The sequence below is a fragment of the Silurus aristotelis genome (genome assembly GCF_946808225.1).
Source record: "Silurus aristotelis genome assembly, chromosome: 15".
NCBI classification, from domain to species: Eukaryota; Metazoa; Chordata; class Actinopteri; order Siluriformes; family Siluridae; genus Silurus; species Silurus aristotelis.
In genome coordinates, this window is record NC_139588.1 from 24,595,394 (window position 1) to 24,614,246 (window position 18,853).

Here is an 18,853-nt window from a genome sequence, read left to right on the forward strand (position 1 = left end):
TTCTATTTAAAATGAATAATTTTTAAATAATTAATTAAGGTTTATTCCCTAAATTTTATTACATCTGAAAGAAAATCCAGTCAGAGAAAAAGCCCTGCAGCTCCTCTTCATCTGTTGTGGGTTTAAAGTGGTTTCATTGTAAAGCGCCACCTGCTGGAGTAGTGTGTTACTCACATCACATCATACACTGATCTGCTCATCACATGGCGGGTTTCATGATTCTAAGCAGGGTTTGGTCATTTCACAGTATCTTACCAAGACACTTAGGATTCATTCACCTCCAAACTTCAGCTTGGAAGGGTAAAGTTATATTCCTACTTACCCAAAGGCCATGTGGAAGATTTGTCCTTCAAAAAGCAAATGATATAAAAATGCTTCTCTCTTTTCATCACCAGCAGTGGCAGCTTGTTGAAGGGATTAGAACTCACCCCCCCTGATCCAAAGACCTTTTGACGTTGTAGACAGCAATCCTTACATTTTTATGCATCTGGTAGAATATTTCTAAACAAATTATAGATCTTGTGACCATTTCATCTGAGGTGGTTCATTATAAGGACCCTGGTGAATGCACATGGCTCAACCATTGAGTAGGAACATTATATACTCAAGTGTTTAGACTTTAACACTGAAAATAGAGAATAAACTAATAATTAATAAATAAACACATTCAGGCAGTAAATAAACCAGCAAATAAATAAATAAATAAATAAATAACATGTTAAGAATGTGGTTTAATACACTATATAATACTTTGCCCCTGGGTATATTTGCACTATGTATTATGTACATACAGCACTGTGAAGTTCTCCATGTACTACACTCATAAGTACTACACTACACAAGCAGCTTTACGTTCTCTTATCTTACAGAAAATATATAAAAAATAAATGGAAATCAAATTAATACAATACACTAATTAAATTGAGTAATTGATTAAATTGGCAAAATAATTTAATTAGAAAAATTAAAGTAAAGTGTATATAAGTGTTTTTCCTACATTTAATTTCCTAAATATGTTTAGGAAATTAAATGTAGGAAAAAAAAACACTTATATACACTTTATTTTAATTTTTGAAAAGAAAAGGATTTATAGCGATTGGCCAGGCAGAGGGACCGATCTGGGAAGGATGTACTGCAAGTAAGAGCAATAAAGGATGGAGAGGGAAATGTGTTGACTAGTAAGGAGAGTGTGTTAAGAAGATGGAGGGAGTATTTTGAGCAGCTGATGAATGAGGAAAATGAGAAAGAGAAGGTTGGAGGATGTGGAGTTGGTGAAGCAGGATGTAGATAGGATTAGTAAGGAGGAAGTGAGAGCAGCGATTAAGAGGATGAAGAGTGGAAAGTAGGTTGGACCAGATGACATACCTGTAGAAGCATGGAGATGTTTAGGAGAGATGGCAGTGGCGTTTTTAACCAGATTGTTTAACAAAATTCTGGAAGGTGAGAAGATGCCTGAGGAATGGAGAAGTGTGCTGGTACTGATCTTTAAGCATAAGGGAGATGTGCAGACCTGCAGTAACTACAGGGGAATTAAGTTGATCAGTCACACCATGAAGTTATGGGAAAGAGTAGTGGAAGCCAGGCTGAGAGAAGAGGTGACCATCTGTGAGCAACAGTATGGTTTCATGCCAAGGAAGAGCACCACAGATGCCTTATTTGCTTTGAGGATGTTGATGGAGAAGTATAGAGAAGATCAGAAGAAATTGCATTGTGTGTTTGTGGATTTAGAGAAAGCGTACGACAGGGTGGAGAGAGAAGTTGTGGTATTGTATGAGGAAGTCTGGTGTGTATGAGGACAGTGTGACAGCAGTGAAGTGTGCAGTAGGAACGACAGACTTGTTCAGGGTGAAGGTTGGACTGCATCAAGGATCGGCCCTGAGCCCTTTCCTGTTTGCAGTGGTGATGGACAGGTTGACGGACGAGGTCAGAAAGGAGTCTCCCTGGACTATGATGTTTGCGGATGATATTGTGATTTGTGGTGAGAGTAGTGAGCAGGTTGAGAAGAGCCTGGAGAGGTGGAGATATGCGCTGGAGAGAAGGGGGAAGAAAGTCAGTAGGAGTAAGACAGAGTACATGTGTGTGAATGCAGGGAGAAGAGGTGGAGAAGGTGGAGGATTTCAGGTACCTGGGGTCAACAGTGCAAAGTAATGGAGCGTGTGTTACAGAAGTAAAGAAAAGAGTGCAGGCAGGGTGGAGTGAGTGGAGAAGGGTGACAGGAGTGATTTGTGATAGTAGGGTATCTGCAAGAATGAAAGGGAAAGTTTATAGGACTGTGGTGAGACCTGCGATGATGTATGGATTAGAGACAGTGACATTGAGTAAAAGACAGGAGGTGGAGCTGGAGGGAGCAGAGCTGAAGATGTTAAGGTTTTCGTTGGGAGTGACGAGGATGGACAAGATTAGAAACGAGTTTATTAGAGGGACAGCGCATGTAGGATGTTTTGGTGACAAGGTGAGGGAGGCGAGATTGAGATGGTTTGGACATGTGCAGAGGAGGGACATGAATTATATTGGTAGAAGAATGCTGAGGATGGAGCCACCAGGTAGGAGGGAAAGAGGAAGGCCAAGGAGGAGGTTCATGGATGTGGTGAGGGAAGACATGCAGGTAGTTTGTGTAAAAGAGGCAGATGTAGAGGACAGAGTGGTATGGAGACGGATGATCCACTGTGGCGACCCCTAGTGGGAGCAGCCAAAAAAAGAAGAAGAATTATTTCCTAAATATATTTCATTTCATCTTCTCCCGCTTATCCATAATTCGGGTCGCTGAATTCCTAAATATACGTTCTACTTAATTCAGCATACTTTAACCATGTTGTGTTTATCAAACGCACACATTTATTTATCCACTTAATGTATTTATTCACAAATAAACTCCTATCTTTCATTTATTGTACATAAAACGTGAAATAATCCATATTGTGAGACTGTTGAAAAACTGTGGCAGCAATTTCACACATGAGCAGAACAAACATGTTTTTGATACAAGAACAGTGCATTTAAAAAGCTCTGCCCGGATTACATTTCGTCCACATCTGCACCGTACCGCAGGTCCTGCACCAAAACGCTTCGGGTCAAATACGTGTACTGTTACACCCCTTCTCAGGACTTTTCTATTAGGTAGATGATCATCTACTTAAGGATGTCACACAAAACATCTGAAGCTCATCTTCTGGTGAGACTTTACAGTGGAGTTTATGTTCACAGCACCTCCTGCTGATCTCGCCATCACTCATCTCAGATAAATGCATCAGTATACACCTTTGTTGACCCTTGCTGAACTAGAAGCAGTGATGTGTGTGTGTGCAAGAATGTCAGTTTAAAAAAAGAAATTATAAAAATTCTACATACAGACTGGATTATTTGTTTATTGGACATTTAAACAATCACATTTGTGTAAGGGTATATGTATATAGCTACATATACAGTACAGACCAAAAGTTTGGACACACCCTCTCATTCAAAGAGTTTTCTTTATTTTCATGACTATGAAAATTGGAGATTCACACTGAAGGCATCAAAACTATGAATGAATACGTGGAATTATACATGGAATTATATACATAACAAAAAAGTGTGAAACAACTGAAAAATGTCATTGTAGGTTCTTCAAAGTAGCCACCTTTTGCTTTGATTACTGCTTTGCACACTCTTGGCATTCTCTTGATGAGTTTCAAGAGGTAGTCACCTGAAATGGTCTTCCAACAGTCTTGAAGGAGTTCCCCGAGAGATGCTTGGCACTTGTTGGCCCTTTTGCCTTCACTCTGCAGTCCAGCTCACCCCTAAACCATCTCGATTGGGTTCAGGTCCGGTGACTGTGGAGGCCAGGTCATCTGGCGCAGCACCCCATCACTCTCCTTCTTGGTCAAATAGCCCTTACACAGCCTGGAGGCGTGTTTGGGGTCATTGTCCTGTTGAAAAATAAATGATGGTCCAAAAACGCAAACCGGATGGAATAGCATGCCGCTGCAAGATGCTGTGGTATCCATGCTGGTTCAGTATGCCTTCAAGGCACCCCCACACCATCACACCTCCTCCTCCATGCTTCACGGTGGGAACCAGGCATGTAGAGTCCATCCGTTCACCTTTTCTGCGTCGCACAAAGACACGGTGGTTGGAACCAAAGATCTCAAATTTGGACTTATCAGACAAAAGCACAGATTTCCACTGGTCTAATGTCCATTCCTTGTGTTTTTTAGCCCAAACAAGTCTCTTCTGCTTGTTGCCTTTCTTTAGCAGTGGTTTCCTAGCAGATATTCTACCATGAAGGCCTGATTCACATAGTCTCCTCTTAACAGTTGTTGTAGAGATGTGTCTGCTGCTAGAACTCTGTGTGCCATTGACCTGGTCTCTAATCTGAGCTGCTGTTAACCTGCGATTTCTGAGGCTGGTGACTCAGATGAACTAATCCTCCGCAGCAGAGGTGACTCTTGGTCTTCCTTTCCTGGGGCGGTCCGCATGTGAGCCAGTTTCTTTGTAGCGCTTGATGGTTTTTGTGACTGCACTTGGGGACACTTTCAAAGTTTTCCCAATTTTTCGGACTGACTGACCTTCATTTCTTAAAGTAATGATGGCCACTCGTTTCTCTGTACTTAGCTGCTTTTTTCTTGCCCTAATACAAATTCTAACAGTCTATTCAGTAGGACTATCAGCTGTGTATCCACCTGACTTCTGCACAACACAACTGATGGTCCCAACCCCGTTTATAAGGCAAGAAATCACACTTATTAAACCTGACAGGGAACACCTGTGAAGTGAAAACCATTTCAGGTGACTACCGCTTAAAGCTCATCAAGAGAATGCCAAGAGTGTGCAAAGCAGTAATCAAAGCAAAAGGTGGCTACTTCGAAGAACCTACAATATGACATTTTCAGTTGTTTCACACTTTTTTGTTATGTATATAATTCCATATATAATTCCACGTGTTAATTCATAGTTTTGATGCCTTCAGTGTGAATCTACAATTTTCATAGTCATGAAAATAAAGAAAACTCTTTGAATGAGAAGGTGTGTCCAAACTTTTGGTCTGTACTGTACATACATACATATATATATATATATTCACTGCCCATCCAACAAATAAAAAGTTACCACCTGGATTTAACTAAGTAAAGAGGACAGCGCCTCCCATTGGATAATTACTGCATGGATGATTTAGTTATTTAACCGCTAAGCTTCTCATTTCTTAAACAACCATGTCAGAAGACACGTCCTATGGTTGTGGAAAAGACGTTCATCTGTTTCAGGAGGGTCAAATTATTGTCATTTATCAAGCAAAGAAAACATCTAAGGAGATCCATTGAAACTACTAAATTGGGTTAAGAACTATCCAGAACATTATTAAAAACTGAAAGTGTAGTGGGGGAAACATCATCTTCGAGAAGGAAATGTTGTCAGGAAGAAATCTTGAATGATCGTGATCGGTGATCACTTAAACGTTTGGTGAAATGAAAGAGTGGAAAAAACAGTGGAGCTCACAGCTGTGTTTAATAGTGAAAGTAAGAACATTTCCACACGTACAATGTGAAGGGAACTCAAGAGATTGGGACTAAACAGCTGTGTAGCCTTAAGAAAAACACTCATCAGTGCGGATAATCAGGAAAAAAAGGGTTTAATTGCTAGGGAGCATAAAGATTGGACTCTGGAGCAATAGAAGGTCATGTGGTCTGATGAGTCCAGAGTGATGGCGCATCAGGGTAAGAAGAGAGGCAGATAAACTGATGCACCCATCATGCCTAGTGCCTGCTGTACGAGCCTGTGGGGGCAGTGCTGTGATCTGGGGTCGCTGCAGTGGGTCAGGTCTCGGTTCAGCAATGTTATGTCCTTAAAGAATGAGGTCAGCCGACCACCTGAATATACTGAATGACCAGGTTACTCAATCAATTGATTTTTTCTTCCCTGATGGCGCAAGGCAGATTCCAAGATGACAACACCAGGATTCATCAGGCTCAAATCATGAAAGAGGAAAGTGGATCAGGGAGCACAAGATCATTTTCACACATGGATTAAACACCACAGAGAATCCTTGGGATGTGCTGGAGAAGACTTTGTGCAGCAGTAATCAAAGCTAAAGGTGGTAAAACAATTTTTTGGACAGGCAGTGTGTGATATACATTTTCTCATTTATAGCATTTGACAGAATTTAGATTGCTCTCTGCAAAATTACAAAGTTCATCTGAGTTGATGCAAAAATACATTATAATAAATGCATATTTGTTGTGCATTTAGGTTCGAGTTTAAAACGGCATGACCCTAAGGTACCTCTCCTGTGTGAATGGCCTTATGAGTCAGGAGATCACTGTGTCGATAAAAACTCTTCCCACACTCTGAACAGTGATGGGGCTTCTCTCCTGTGTGAAGGCGAAGGTGTCGTTGGAGACTGCTGTGACGGGAAAAAGTCATTCCACACTGGGAGCAGTGGTGAGGCTTTTCTCCAGTGTGAGTGACCTGGTGTGCTTTTAAAGTGCTCCGGCAGTTAAAACTCTTCCCACACTGCGAGCACTGGTACGGTCTCTCTCCCGTGTGAACACGCTGGTGTTCTTTAAGACTGCCGGAATGGCCAAAACTTTTTCCACACTCTGAGCAGTAGTACGGCTTCTCTCCAGTGTGAACGCGTTGGTGTTGTTTCAGGATACTGAGGCGACCGAAACTCTTCCCACACTCTGAGCATTGATAGGACTTCTCTCCCGTGTGAATACGTTGGTGGTGTTGAAGACTGCTGGAATGGCCAAAACTTTTCCCACATTCTGAACAGCGATATGGCTTCTCCCCTGTATGAACACGTTGGTGTTGTTTCAGACTACTGGAACGGCCGAAACTCTTGCCACAGTCTGAGCAGTGATACAGCTTCTCTCCAGTGTGAATGCTCTGGTGAGTCCGGAGGTGACTTTGTTGCTTGAATCTCATCCCACACTCCAAACAGTGATGGAGTTTCTCTTCAGTGTGAATGCGCTGGTGTCTTCGGAGATTTGAATGACCAGTAAAACTCTTCTCACAATACAAGCACGGGTAGATATCTTGCTCAATACTCGGGCTTCTTGATGGCACAGCATTCTGATACAGGGTTTCATATTCCTCGGAGTGCCACCCTGTAAAAATGGAAGTATTACAAACTCATTGTGTAATAGAAGGTTTTGAGTTGTTAAACAGCCTAAATTACAAGATCTAACAGACAGCATTAGGGCTGTGATGGTTCATCAGGAAGACCAGGTGGCCAATGGTCCCATTCACTCCTAGCATTTACATGTGTCTTGCTTTAATCAGATTTTAAGTGGTCAGGGCCAGGAACAGGATCAAATGTGTTTTGAAATTAGAAACACATTCACAAAGTAAGTCAGAACAAATGAAAGACTAAACCCATATTCCACACCAACACCAAAAGTCCTGCAACTCCTTACCAATGAGAAAAGACCGACCCCCAGTGTATTTAGACCGGTCTCGAGCAGAAGAGCATTATTGTGTTTTAAGGCTAAGCTAACAATCCAGTAGCCCTGACCTCAGTTTGATTAAGTGTTTTCAAAACACTTCTTCATCTGCTCTCTCCCTGACACACTGGATCTACTGAAATTTGCATTAACCCTGGATTTCACCAGTAGGTTGAAAAACCTGGGACTTCACCCATTTCTATTTCATTGGAAATTCCTCTTACACAGACCACAAGCAGTAAGGAAGAGCAGACACTCTAATACCATTCTCAAGTTTGCTAACAACCTAAGATGATGAGAAGACCAACTTGGACATGGTAGATAAATCAGCTAGTCTAGCACGTGACCCAAAGTTTCCAGCAGATACAACAATGTAACAATCCCGATTCACCTCACCTCACTTTTCTTTACAATGAAAAAATATAAAACATAGAAGTGTAAAAGTGTCAGTGATACTTAACCCCACTCTGCTGTTGTAGAGGTATAGTCTTCATCTTCAGACTCTTCCTCTTTGATATAGAATCGATTTAGTTTGTCGACGGTGTCCACAGAGCCTGATGTTTCTCCATCTGAAATTACACAAAGTACATTTAAAGTCAAGTAAACCTGTGAAGAACAGTAGGAGGAATGCACTCCGATGTCTTACAGAGATAGTCTTCATTTTCAGGTTCTTCCTTTTTTATATATTTCTGTTCATCCACAGGGGTGATGTGTCCCACAGGCTCTGGTTGTGTTTCACGTGGAATTTCACCATCTAAAATTTTTAAGAATAAAACACACAAGATGCAAGTCAGTGATCTACAGCCATGTTGCTGTGAATCCACCATGATCATGACTATAATGAGCAGATCCAATGGGCTGTAATGTGTCCGTTTGACTTACAGACATAGCCTTCATCCTCAGGTTCATCCTTCTTTACATGAACATATTCGCCCACGGGGTTGATGAGACACAAAGAGCCTGGTGTTCCTTCATATGAATCTGCAGATGTTTCAGTCTGTGCATCACTATAAGCCTAGGGTGAGTAATAGTGTAAATCACTGCATGGGCTCATTACCACCTCCAGAAATCATTAAACACAGTTTGTTATGTCATCCACAAATGCAGGTTAAATCTTTAGCATGCAAGGGCAAAAGCCGCAACTCTGATGGTATGGTGGTGACTTGGTGCCTGTGGAATGGCTGCTTGTACATTTGGAAAGGTTCCAGGGTCCTTGTGCTACAATAGTAACTGCATCTATTACAATAGCATGGCTTCGTAGTAGAAGAGTCCGAGTGCTGAACTAGTCTGCCTGCAGTCTAGACCTTTCACCATTTGGTGCATCATCACACAGAAAATACAACAAAGAAAACCCAGAACTGTTAAGCAGCTAGAATCCGGTATGAGAAACATATTGGACAACATTCCTCTCCCAAAACTTCAGCAACTGGTCTCCTTGGTTCCCAGATATAGTATATTGAAAGAAGACGTGATGCTATATACTGGGAAACATGGCCCACTTTTCTGAAATCCATTACACCCATCAAATTCAAATTAACATTTAATTAATTTTAGCTTTACTTAAAATTGTATATATTATCAATGTAAACTCTTGATGTCTGTTTTATTGTGAATAGAATATAGATGTATGAGACTTGCAAATCATTGCATTGTTTTGATTTACATTTATATTACTGTCCTAATGTTTTTGGAATTGGGGTTGTAACGAATCTAATGAAACTCGGCCTAACGCAGGGTTTGAAACCAGACCCTGAGCCAAATGTCAAATGTGGCTCTTCCAGACGTCTTTGGATGCACGGACATGAAATATTTCTTTCACTTGAACTAGGAGACCTAAACCTTGGGATGAACTGGAATGTGGACTGCACCACAGGCCTCCTTACTTCAGTCAGTACCAGACTTTAACACCTTTGTGGTTGAATGAATCTCCAAAAAGCTCCACAAAATCTAGTTGAACATTTTTTGATAATATCACAAATCAAAGTTTTTGTAAAAAATCTCTAAATCCTAGAAAGGTGGGGGATGCAGCCTATGAAGGACCTGCAAAAGCAATTGCTGTCACGAAAACTGCTGAACCTGCCTATTTCCTGACTGGGTTCATGCCTTGAGACTTTAGTGGTGAAACAGTTCATGTAGGTGTATATGTACTGTATGTCAATGCTACAGGTGGAGTTGCAGATGAGTGAGGATGCATAAAAAACAACCATACCCACATTTACATGAAGTATGAACCACAAATCACTCAAAGCTAAAGGAGAGCATCTGACCCAGCTCCTCAACCTGCCTTTTGCACTTTCACACACACATATAGAACCCTATGTATTAACTTAGTTGATACCAGGTGACCTTTTGGGGATCTTGGTGTCAGCTATGGCCACAAAACCATATTGTTGTTTGGTTTAAAACTCCATGGTGACCGGATTTCTGAATTGTTTTACACATTGTCTTTGACAGATTAGAGATTCCTTTATTTCTCACCATCTCTTCTATCAAGCTAGACATAAGGGTTGACAAAGTGCAATAGGTTCCAAAAGGTTAATTAGGAATATTGTCAATTTAACCAGAAAGAATCTGCCTGTAGTAGTTCAGTGCCCTGTTTTCTGGATCAAACTGCGAGGGTACTGGGCAATTCGTTTGCTCTTCGGTTCTGCTCACACCTACTTAGAAATAAGATTTGGAATGCAGCAGTCAGGATTTCAGCCTTATCATAGCAGAGACGCTGCTGGTTAAAGTGGTAAATGACTTATTGGCCTCTGATCAGGGTTGTGTCTCCTTACTTGTGTTGCTTGTTTTTCCTTGTCTCCACTGGCTCACTCATAAGGGTTAAACTTACAATTACACGGAGCAAATTTATGCATTTTTATAACTATTTTCTGTGCAAAGCTGCTTTGAGACAATATCCTTTAATAAAAGAGCACTACAAATAAAACTAAATTGAATTGAGCAGACATTGTGTTTGCTGTGGGATGGTTTCGCTGGTTAACAGCATACACACACACAGCTGTGTTATTTTGATCCTGGTACTCTTGTTTTCGTGCCTGTATTTCTACTTGAATTCAATCTTGTTTTGCCTCAATGCAACACATCACTCTTGATTCAATGCAGCACTGCCGTGCCATTCTAACCTGCATACTTTCCTTATCCCCCCAAACATGATGCATTCTCTCCTGGTCCCCTGACACCTTATGATCGATGCTTACATTTGTATCAAAAAAGTATAAGAACACTACGGCTTTCAGCAATGTTTTTGTTCATCACGCACTGAAATGTAACTCAATAGTCTCAGAGGGGTGTATATGCATTCTCTCCATCAATAACCTGGATATCTTTCATACACGTCCTGCTGTCTGTGTGACTGATATTCCTGGACCTTTGAGTTTCTGCTAGCTCAGAGATTAACCTAAAAAAAAAAAACATCTTCCCAGAAGGGTGGAGTGAAAAGGGGACTAAATCTGGAAAGGAGTGAGATGTTGAAAAGAGAGACAGTAATCTTCTGGACAGGTGTCCACACATTTTTGTTCATACAGTGTAGGTACCAAGTGTTACCTGTGAGACAGCAGGAGCAGAAGTGTGTGGTTGGACATCTGCTGACTCCATTAGAAGGTCTTGAAGGTCCTAGTAGAGGAGTTTGAATCACACATCGAGATTTCATTACAAGTTAATCACCACATCATTTAATTAAATAAAATATCTATTAAATAAAATAATATAAATTCAGCTCATAAAATGCTTTTGGTATTAAAACATTTCTCGCTCGTTTCATTGATGTTTATGAAGATTTAGTTTCTAATTATTCCTTCTGTGCTTTAAAGAGTTTTTCTCTTAGATCAGTTCAGATAAACTCTAAGCTTTACCTTGTGATTTACATAAAGCAAATGTTCCTAATAACTGCATTAAATACGTCAATCTTTAAATCAGTCGCATTTCGTTTTCAATTCTGGGTCAATTTTAAGAATGAAAGGAAGAGGTTTTTGAAGAAGTTCTGATTTTGCCTCAGAAAAGGATGAATGTAGGTTTTATATCAAAATTAAATGCTTTATTACTTAGTTCTTTTTTAGATCGATTACAATTTTTAATTATTTATATTCAACACAGAAATTGAATTCTACTAATCTACTGAAATAAGAGCTATTATTCTCACCATCTTCAATCCATTTTGCTCAGAATTGAATTTAGAAGATATCAGGAGGAGACGCTATAAAAATCAGTGTGATCTGTAATTGCGAGTGGTGGATGAAGTACACAAAGCATGTAGTTGAATTAAAGTAGTGATACATTCAGAAAAATGTGACTCCAGTAAAAGTTAAATTGTCCCTTTAAACTTTCACTCGAGTACAGACGCTGCCCACCTTCCCAACCGCTCGTACCATCAATTCATAAGTTGTCAGTGTTTGTTATCGACTACGCAAATCTCCTAATGACGCAAGAGCTATAAATACCATCAAACAATAAAATAAAATAAAAAAAACACTGTATACAATATTTTGTATGAAGTAATAAAAAATGAAAATTACTAAAAAAAAAAAAAAAAAAAAAAAAAGCCAGAGTCCAGTGTGCATCATGTAGACTGGTTATGGCGGACCACCAGCTCACACCGGATCTCCTCTGTTTTTTGTTTTTGACTCTGAACAAATTTCACTTTGAGGACAGGTTTGTTCATATTCGTGACAGTTCGTGAAGTGGGAAGCGTCTGCATTTACCTTCACGTGTACTCAAATATCCAAAGTACCGGTTTATTATAACTATAATGTTCATATCATTTTTAGCGCTCGATCCTGATTGGTGACTCGCTGCGTGTGTCACGTTTTTATCCTTATTAATAAAAAGGAACGACTCATTTTACAAAATGAAGTAAAAAGTGAGAGATTCGAGTTAGAAATGTAGTGACGTTGCAGTAAAAATCTCCACAAATGGAAACACTTCAGTAAAGTACAGATACACGAAAAAACTAATTAAGTACATGAACTAATTCATTTTCTTCAACACTACTGTATACACACACCTTTCTGCAGTGTTACACACCAGCCAGGGAACACACTCCTGATCAATACACACCACTGCCAGTCCGAACATTCACATCACTCAGAAAAACTCTTCTTTTACTTACACACACACACACACACACACACACACACACACACACACACACACACACACACTCATCATTTATTAAATCTACATGAATCCTGCAGGATTTCCACCTGAATATTACTCCTGTGTCAGGAATCACTTCTTTCTCACAAGTGCTCAAGTGGGTTTTGTCTCATCGCGGTGATGAAGCTGAAAGTTTCCTCCATTCTGTTCTCTCGGCTGTTAAATCTGTCTGCTGGATTGTTGATGATTTGTGATAAACCTGTGATTAGTGATGATGATCTTCTGCTCTGTGATCTGCTGCTGGAGCACTGGGTTTGTATCTGTCACTTACTAAAGTCGATCTCTGTTCAATGAGGAACCAGGATCAGTCATTAAACAGTCATTAAAGTCTGTTCTCCTGAAGTTCCTGCACTACACTCAAAGTAAACAAATGACACTTAAAGATGATGATGATGAGACCGCATGAAGAGCGCCATCTTACCGGAAGTGATTCAGCCTCTAACTGTTAGCCGAACAGCTCAGCTGGAGGAACTTACCTCAAGAATGACAGGAGAACGGAGTGAAGATCCTGAAATACAGACACTCGGTGAAACCTGCGACTGTAAAACACCTTCAGGAAGATTTTTCACGCTAAAGATGATGAGATCTGTGAGAAACCTGTGCTCAGAAAGGGACAAAAACCCTGCAGCTCCTCCCTCTGTTGTGGGTTTCTATCGATGTTGGTGGTGAAGCGCCATCTGTTGGAGGAGGTTGGTATTGACATCACATCACAAACTGAGTTCTTCAGACCGTCTATCACTCAAACTCACATTCTTCTTCATCTTCTTCCTCCTCCATCTTCTCCCATTAGGAGTCTATGCATGCTGTAATATGCTCTGGCCCCATCCCAATACGACGTGGCGATGTAGCCTACAGCAGGTTATGGTCGCTGAACTGCTGGATGTCAGAGTGGTGCTCCAAAAATAATGTGGGCTTCATTAATAATTGGAGCATTTTTGAGGGCAAGGCTGGCCTGTTAGGGCGGGACGGTGTCCATCCCACTCGGGAAGGTGCTGCTCTCATTTCTTGTAGTATAGGTCATAGTCTCAGAACAGCACTAGTTAACAAGTGACTGTCTAGAGCCAAGGCCAGGGAGCAGACAGACAGGCTAAACCGACCGTCTGCTAGCTGCACAGAGTCGTTACTCAGGATCCACCAAATTGAGACTGTGTCTGTCCCCCGAGCGAAACCAACATATAGGAATTCTCAGAAAGTCTGTTTTAGTAACCTGATTAACATAAAATTAAATAGGACTGAACACACAGCAGCACCTCTGATCTAAAGATAGGATTGCTGAATATTAGATCTCTCACGTCTAAAGCGCTTAATGTAAACGAAATTATTACCGACCAGGAGTTTAAAATAATGTGTTTGACAAACATGGATTAAACCAAATGAATATTTAGCATTAAATGAAGCGAGTCCTCCTGGGTATAGTTACATACACCAACCCCGTCTAAATGGCAGAGGAGGCGGAGTCACAGCTATTTATAATAATAATCTAAGCGTCACACAAAAGACTAAACACAAATGTAAAACATTTGAAGTTCTTTACACCAGCATAAAATATTCAGTGTCTGAAAGCAGGTCCAGTCAGACAATTCCACTCATTATTATTTATAGACCCCCAGGGCCCTACTCTGATTTTCTCATAGAATTTGCAGATTTCATCACAAATTTAGTTACTTCTCTAGACAAAGCATTAATTGTTGGTGATTTTAACATTCATTTTGATCATCAGGAAGACTCCTTAAGAGCAGCTGTTGTGTCCATTCTAGATTCAGTTGGAATTAATCAGAATGTTATAGGACCCACTCATAGTGGTGGACACACTCTCGATTTGTTGTTAACATTTGGATTAAAAATAAAAAACGTAGTCATAATTCCACAGTCTGAAGCTATTTCAGACCATTATCTCATCTCTTTTAAAATTTGCCTCAGTCATTGCATTACTACTTCACCACGTTATCGTGTTAAGCGTACTTTCACGTCAGCTACAACAGCGCGTTTTATTAACAATCTTTCAGAAATTACGATATTAGATAGATCTCCGTCTGACCCTGCAGAGCTCAACTGGGCCACTAAACACCTAGAATCAACATTACGTTATACCCTAGATGATGTAGCTCCCCTTAAGACCAAAATGATCAGGGAGAAAAAATTAGCACAGTGGTATAATGATCATACACGCACCTTAAAACAGACCACTCGAAAATTAGAACGTAAATGGCGTCAAACAAAATTAACAGTATTTCAAATAACATGGAAGGGGAGCCTCCTAATTTATAGAAAATCTCTTAGTGCTGCTGATCAGCATATTTCTCCACCCTCATAGAAAATAACAAGCATAATCCTAGATTTTTATTCAGCACGGTAGCAAAATTAACAGGGAATAAAAGCACTGCACTCACATGCACACCATCAATAGGTAGTAATGATTTAATGAACTTTTTTAATAATAAAGTTGAAAACATCAGGCAAAAAATCCAGACGGTTAATATAAAGCCAAATTATTTTACAAGTAACCCTGTAGACAGCAGTGTCATTATAACAGACAATCAATTACAAAGTTTTACTCCTATTCACGAGAATGACTTAATTTCATTAATTTCCTCATCAAAATCATCAACCTGCATTCTCGATCCCTTGCCTACAAGTTTCTTTAAACAGATCATTCCAGAGGTAATTGAACCTGTTTTAAAAATAATAAACTCTTCCATTAGCACTGGTTTTGTACCAAAATCCTTCAAACTGGCAGTAATCCACCCCCTAATTAAGAAACCTGACCTTGACCCATGTCAGCTGTCCAACTACAGACCAATATCAAATCTCCCCTTCATAGCCAAAATTTTGGAAAAGGTTGTAGCACAGCAGTTATGCTCACACCTACTTATGAATAATATTTTTGAAATGTATCAGTCAGGATTTCGGCCTCATCATAGCACAGAGACGGCGCTAGTTAAGGTGGTAAATGACCTGTTATTGGCCTCTGATCAGGGTTTTGTCTCCTTACTTGTTTTGCTCGACCTTAGTGCAGCTTTTGACACCATTGATCACACTATACTACTTGCTAGACTTGAGAACGTTGTTGGAATAAAGGGAACGGCTCTCTCTTGGCTCAGGTCTTATTTGACTGATCGCTATCAGTTTGTTGATGTTAATGGTGAGTTCTCCACACTCTCTGAGGTAAAGTTTGGTGTTCCTCAAGGATCTGTCTTAGGCCCTCTGCTTTTCTCTTTATATATGCTGCCTCTTGGAGAAATTATTCATAAACATGGTATTAGATTCCATTGCTATGCTGATGATACACAGCTATATATTTCAGCAAAGCCAGATGAGAGAGATCAGCTTAACAATGTTAAAAAATGTGTAAAGGACATTAGACAGTGGATGCTCGATAACTTTCTTCTGCTAAACTCAGATAAGACGGAAGTACTTTTACTAGGACCACATGCAGCTAGAAGCAAACTTTCCGATTACCTAACATCTCTGGATGGTGTTTCTGTTTCAGCGTGTACGGCTGTCAAAGACCTTGGTGTGATTATTGACTCGAGTCTTTCCTTTGAGGCTCACGTGAATAATATTACCAGGATCGCCTTCTTTCACCTTAGAAATATTGCTAAAATTAGAAATATGATGTCGTTACAGGATGCAGAAAAACTAGTAGATGTTTTTGTAACATCTAGATTAGACTACTGTAACGCTTTACTGTCTGGGTGTGCGAGTAGGTGCATAAATAAGCTTCAGTTAGTTCAGAATGCAGCAGCAAGAGTCCTCACTAGATCTAGGAAATATGACCACATCACCCCTGTATTAATCAGTCTACACTGGCTCCCAATCAAATCTCGCATTGATTATAAAATTTTACTACTGACATATAAAGCACTTAATGGTCTCGCACCACCGTATCTGAGTGAACTTCTGTACCAGTATGATCCTCCACGCCTACTTAGATCAAAAGGTGCAGGCTATCTGTTGGTTCCTCCAATAATGAAGATTACAGCAGGGGGCAGATCTTTCTCTTATAAAGCCCCGCAGTTATGGAACAGCCTTCCTATCAGTGTTCGGGACTCAGACACAGTCTCAGTGTTCAAGTCGAGGTTGAAAACATATTTATTCAGTCAAGCCTTTAATCAGTAGATTTTTTCTCAGGTAAAGGCTCAGATCTGGAGGGAACATTGATATAGAGTGTTTGGTGAACTGGGATATTTGTACGCTGTCGTCCCCTCACATTCACGTGTTCACTCAGGTTTGTTGATGGTGGTGTGGTGGGCCGTCTCTTATCCCAGAGATCCCTCATGTCTGTGTTGCCTTCTGGTTCTCCCTTTTAGTTATGCTGCCATAGCGAGTCTTGCCGGAGTCCAAACTGCACAGTGACTTTAACTCTCATGCAACAATAGGTACACTTAATAATCCATATCCTTCTCTTCCTGTCACCCTCTTCTCTCTCTCTCTCTCTCTCTCTCTCTCTCTCGGTCGAGTTAAACATGCTCCTGAGGCTCCAGTGACCACTGTTCCTGCCCCTCTCCCCCCCGTGGATCTTCCCACTTCATCCAGGCCTGCCTGGATTGGATGTCAACAGTCTCCTACACTGATGTCAACAGTCTCCTACACTGAATCAGAAATACACTTCGCTTTTGATCATCATCACTGCACCCCGCAACATTGTATACCCGCCACAAATGGACATTCGGTGTAACCCAGATGAGGATGGGTTCCCTCTTGAGTCTGGTTCCTCTCAAGGTTTCTTCCTTATGCCATCTCGGGGATTTTTTCCTTGCCACAGTCGCCAGTCGCCACCGGCTTGCTCATCAGGGACAAACTTACTCATAAAGAACATATTCATTTTTAATCACTGCATTATCTGTGTAAAGCTGCTTTGAGACAATGTTCATTGTTAAAAGCGCTATACAAATAAAAATGAATTGAATTGAATTGAATTGAGTCTCCGCATCCGTCTCCATATCCCGCTGTCCTGCCGAAGTGCAGATAAACCCTTAAGAGACACCATGTAAAAATATTTAACAGGGATGAAGAGAAAGGCAAAGAGAGAGACAGAGATAATGAGATAAACGTAAGAAAGATTAAACTCGAGGAGGGAGAAGAAAGATTCTTTAGTAGTCAGTAGATCAGCGACTCTCTGTATCCTAAAAAAGTCTCAGCACTTTAAAGAGATTATGATCATCTACAGTCAGTCCCGAAGTGTTTCACAAACATTTCAAACAGTGGTTTATCAAGTCCCAGGTTTCCAAAAGAGTTCTGGTCAACAGTTGGTGCATGTGTCGCTTGTAGGACATTTTTGCTACCAGCCATTTTTATTTATCTAAATTACCTTTTATTTATTTTTATTACCTTTTATTTCTCAACTGTTCCTTCCCAGTTTTTTAAAACCTTCTTTTTTTTAAAGAAGTTCCCCTGAAAGTTTGGGCACGTTTAACTGACCAGTGCTCAAATAAAAGCACATCACTTTTGCTCTAGTTAATGTTTGAGGATATTATATCAGAGTCTCCAGAATGTTGTTCTGTTCACCTGAGTATATCACTGTGTCATCAGCATACGCTGACAGACGGAAGGCATTCTAACAACCAGGGATTAAGAACTCTTAGCTCAGCTCTTGGTCTGTTCTATGGCTAGAGCGTAGGGCAGTCCTCTGTTATGTCTCATCTAGAGAAGAGGCACAACATCAAAGGACTTGCATGGACAGGAAAACTGTAATAACACTGGATTTATTGGGTGATTGACTTCAGTAGCTGACAAGACCAAAATAATTTAACCACTAACTTAAATAATTAAGCAAAAATAAAAACAAATACAATGCCAACTACCCACCTAGACCAGGGTCTTCAAGAAGAAATGGCATGAGACTCCATACTACCCCAATTTTACTATTTACAGGCTTTACATTGTTATTTACATATAACACCGAAAAAAAAAATTAAACGTTCTATTGGGTAGAATACACCCTTTCCAACAATGGATCTGAAAATCTCCAAAAGCTTCTCAAGCCCACCATCTAGCACATCTGAATTCAAACAAACAGCCCTTAGCTCCAAAATGGCTCTCCTAACAAGGTGTAGTGAAGTGACTTATTAAGTGGGGAGCACCAATCAGGAGGCAGCTCCAATCAAGAGGCAGCAGCCAATCGGATAAGGTGACACATGACACAGACAACGTGAACATAGAGAAATGAAGCAACCATAGGGTTGAAACAGCTGACAGACAGCAACCATGTCAGACTCGCCTGAACTTCACTCCACTTTAGAAGGAGCACATAAGCCACCATTAACCTTCAGTACACT

The 18,853-nt window shown here is 40.4% G+C and overlaps 2 protein-coding genes and 1 long non-coding RNA gene across 4 annotated transcripts in view; 1 reads left to right on the forward strand and 2 right to left on the reverse strand.

Annotated features, from left to right (window-relative positions):
* Nucleotides 1-18,853, forward strand: part of LOC310737887 (NLR family CARD domain-containing protein 3-like) — a 135,579-nt gene that overhangs the window by 75,335 nt on the left and 41,391 nt on the right. The gene's annotated exons all lie outside the window — the stretch shown is intronic.
* The window catches only part of LOC310737991, a 41,954-nt gene that overhangs the window by 16,836 nt on the left and 6,265 nt on the right, over nucleotides 1-18,853 (reverse strand). The window lies entirely within an intron of this gene.
* Nucleotides 5,468-13,345, reverse strand: LOC310737936 (uncharacterized protein). 2 transcript variants are annotated; one of them, XM_083562730.1, is made up of 6 exons: nucleotides 12,561-13,345; nucleotides 10,968-12,523; nucleotides 8,304-8,436; nucleotides 8,068-8,175; nucleotides 7,883-7,990; nucleotides 5,468-7,085 (listed from the first exon to the last, which is right to left on the reverse strand). In XM_083562730.1, the coding sequence occupies exons 2-6, from the start codon at nucleotides 11,016-11,018 to the stop codon at nucleotides 6,250-6,252; spliced, it is 1,236 nt and encodes a 411-aa protein (XP_083418856.1). In that variant the 5' UTR covers nucleotides 11,019-12,523; nucleotides 12,561-13,345; the 3' UTR covers nucleotides 5,468-6,249. The 2 variants fall into 2 exon arrangements, with proteins under 2 accessions (XP_083418856.1, XP_083418855.1); XM_083562729.1 differs by having other exon boundaries at nucleotides 10,968-11,036; nucleotides 13,052-13,344.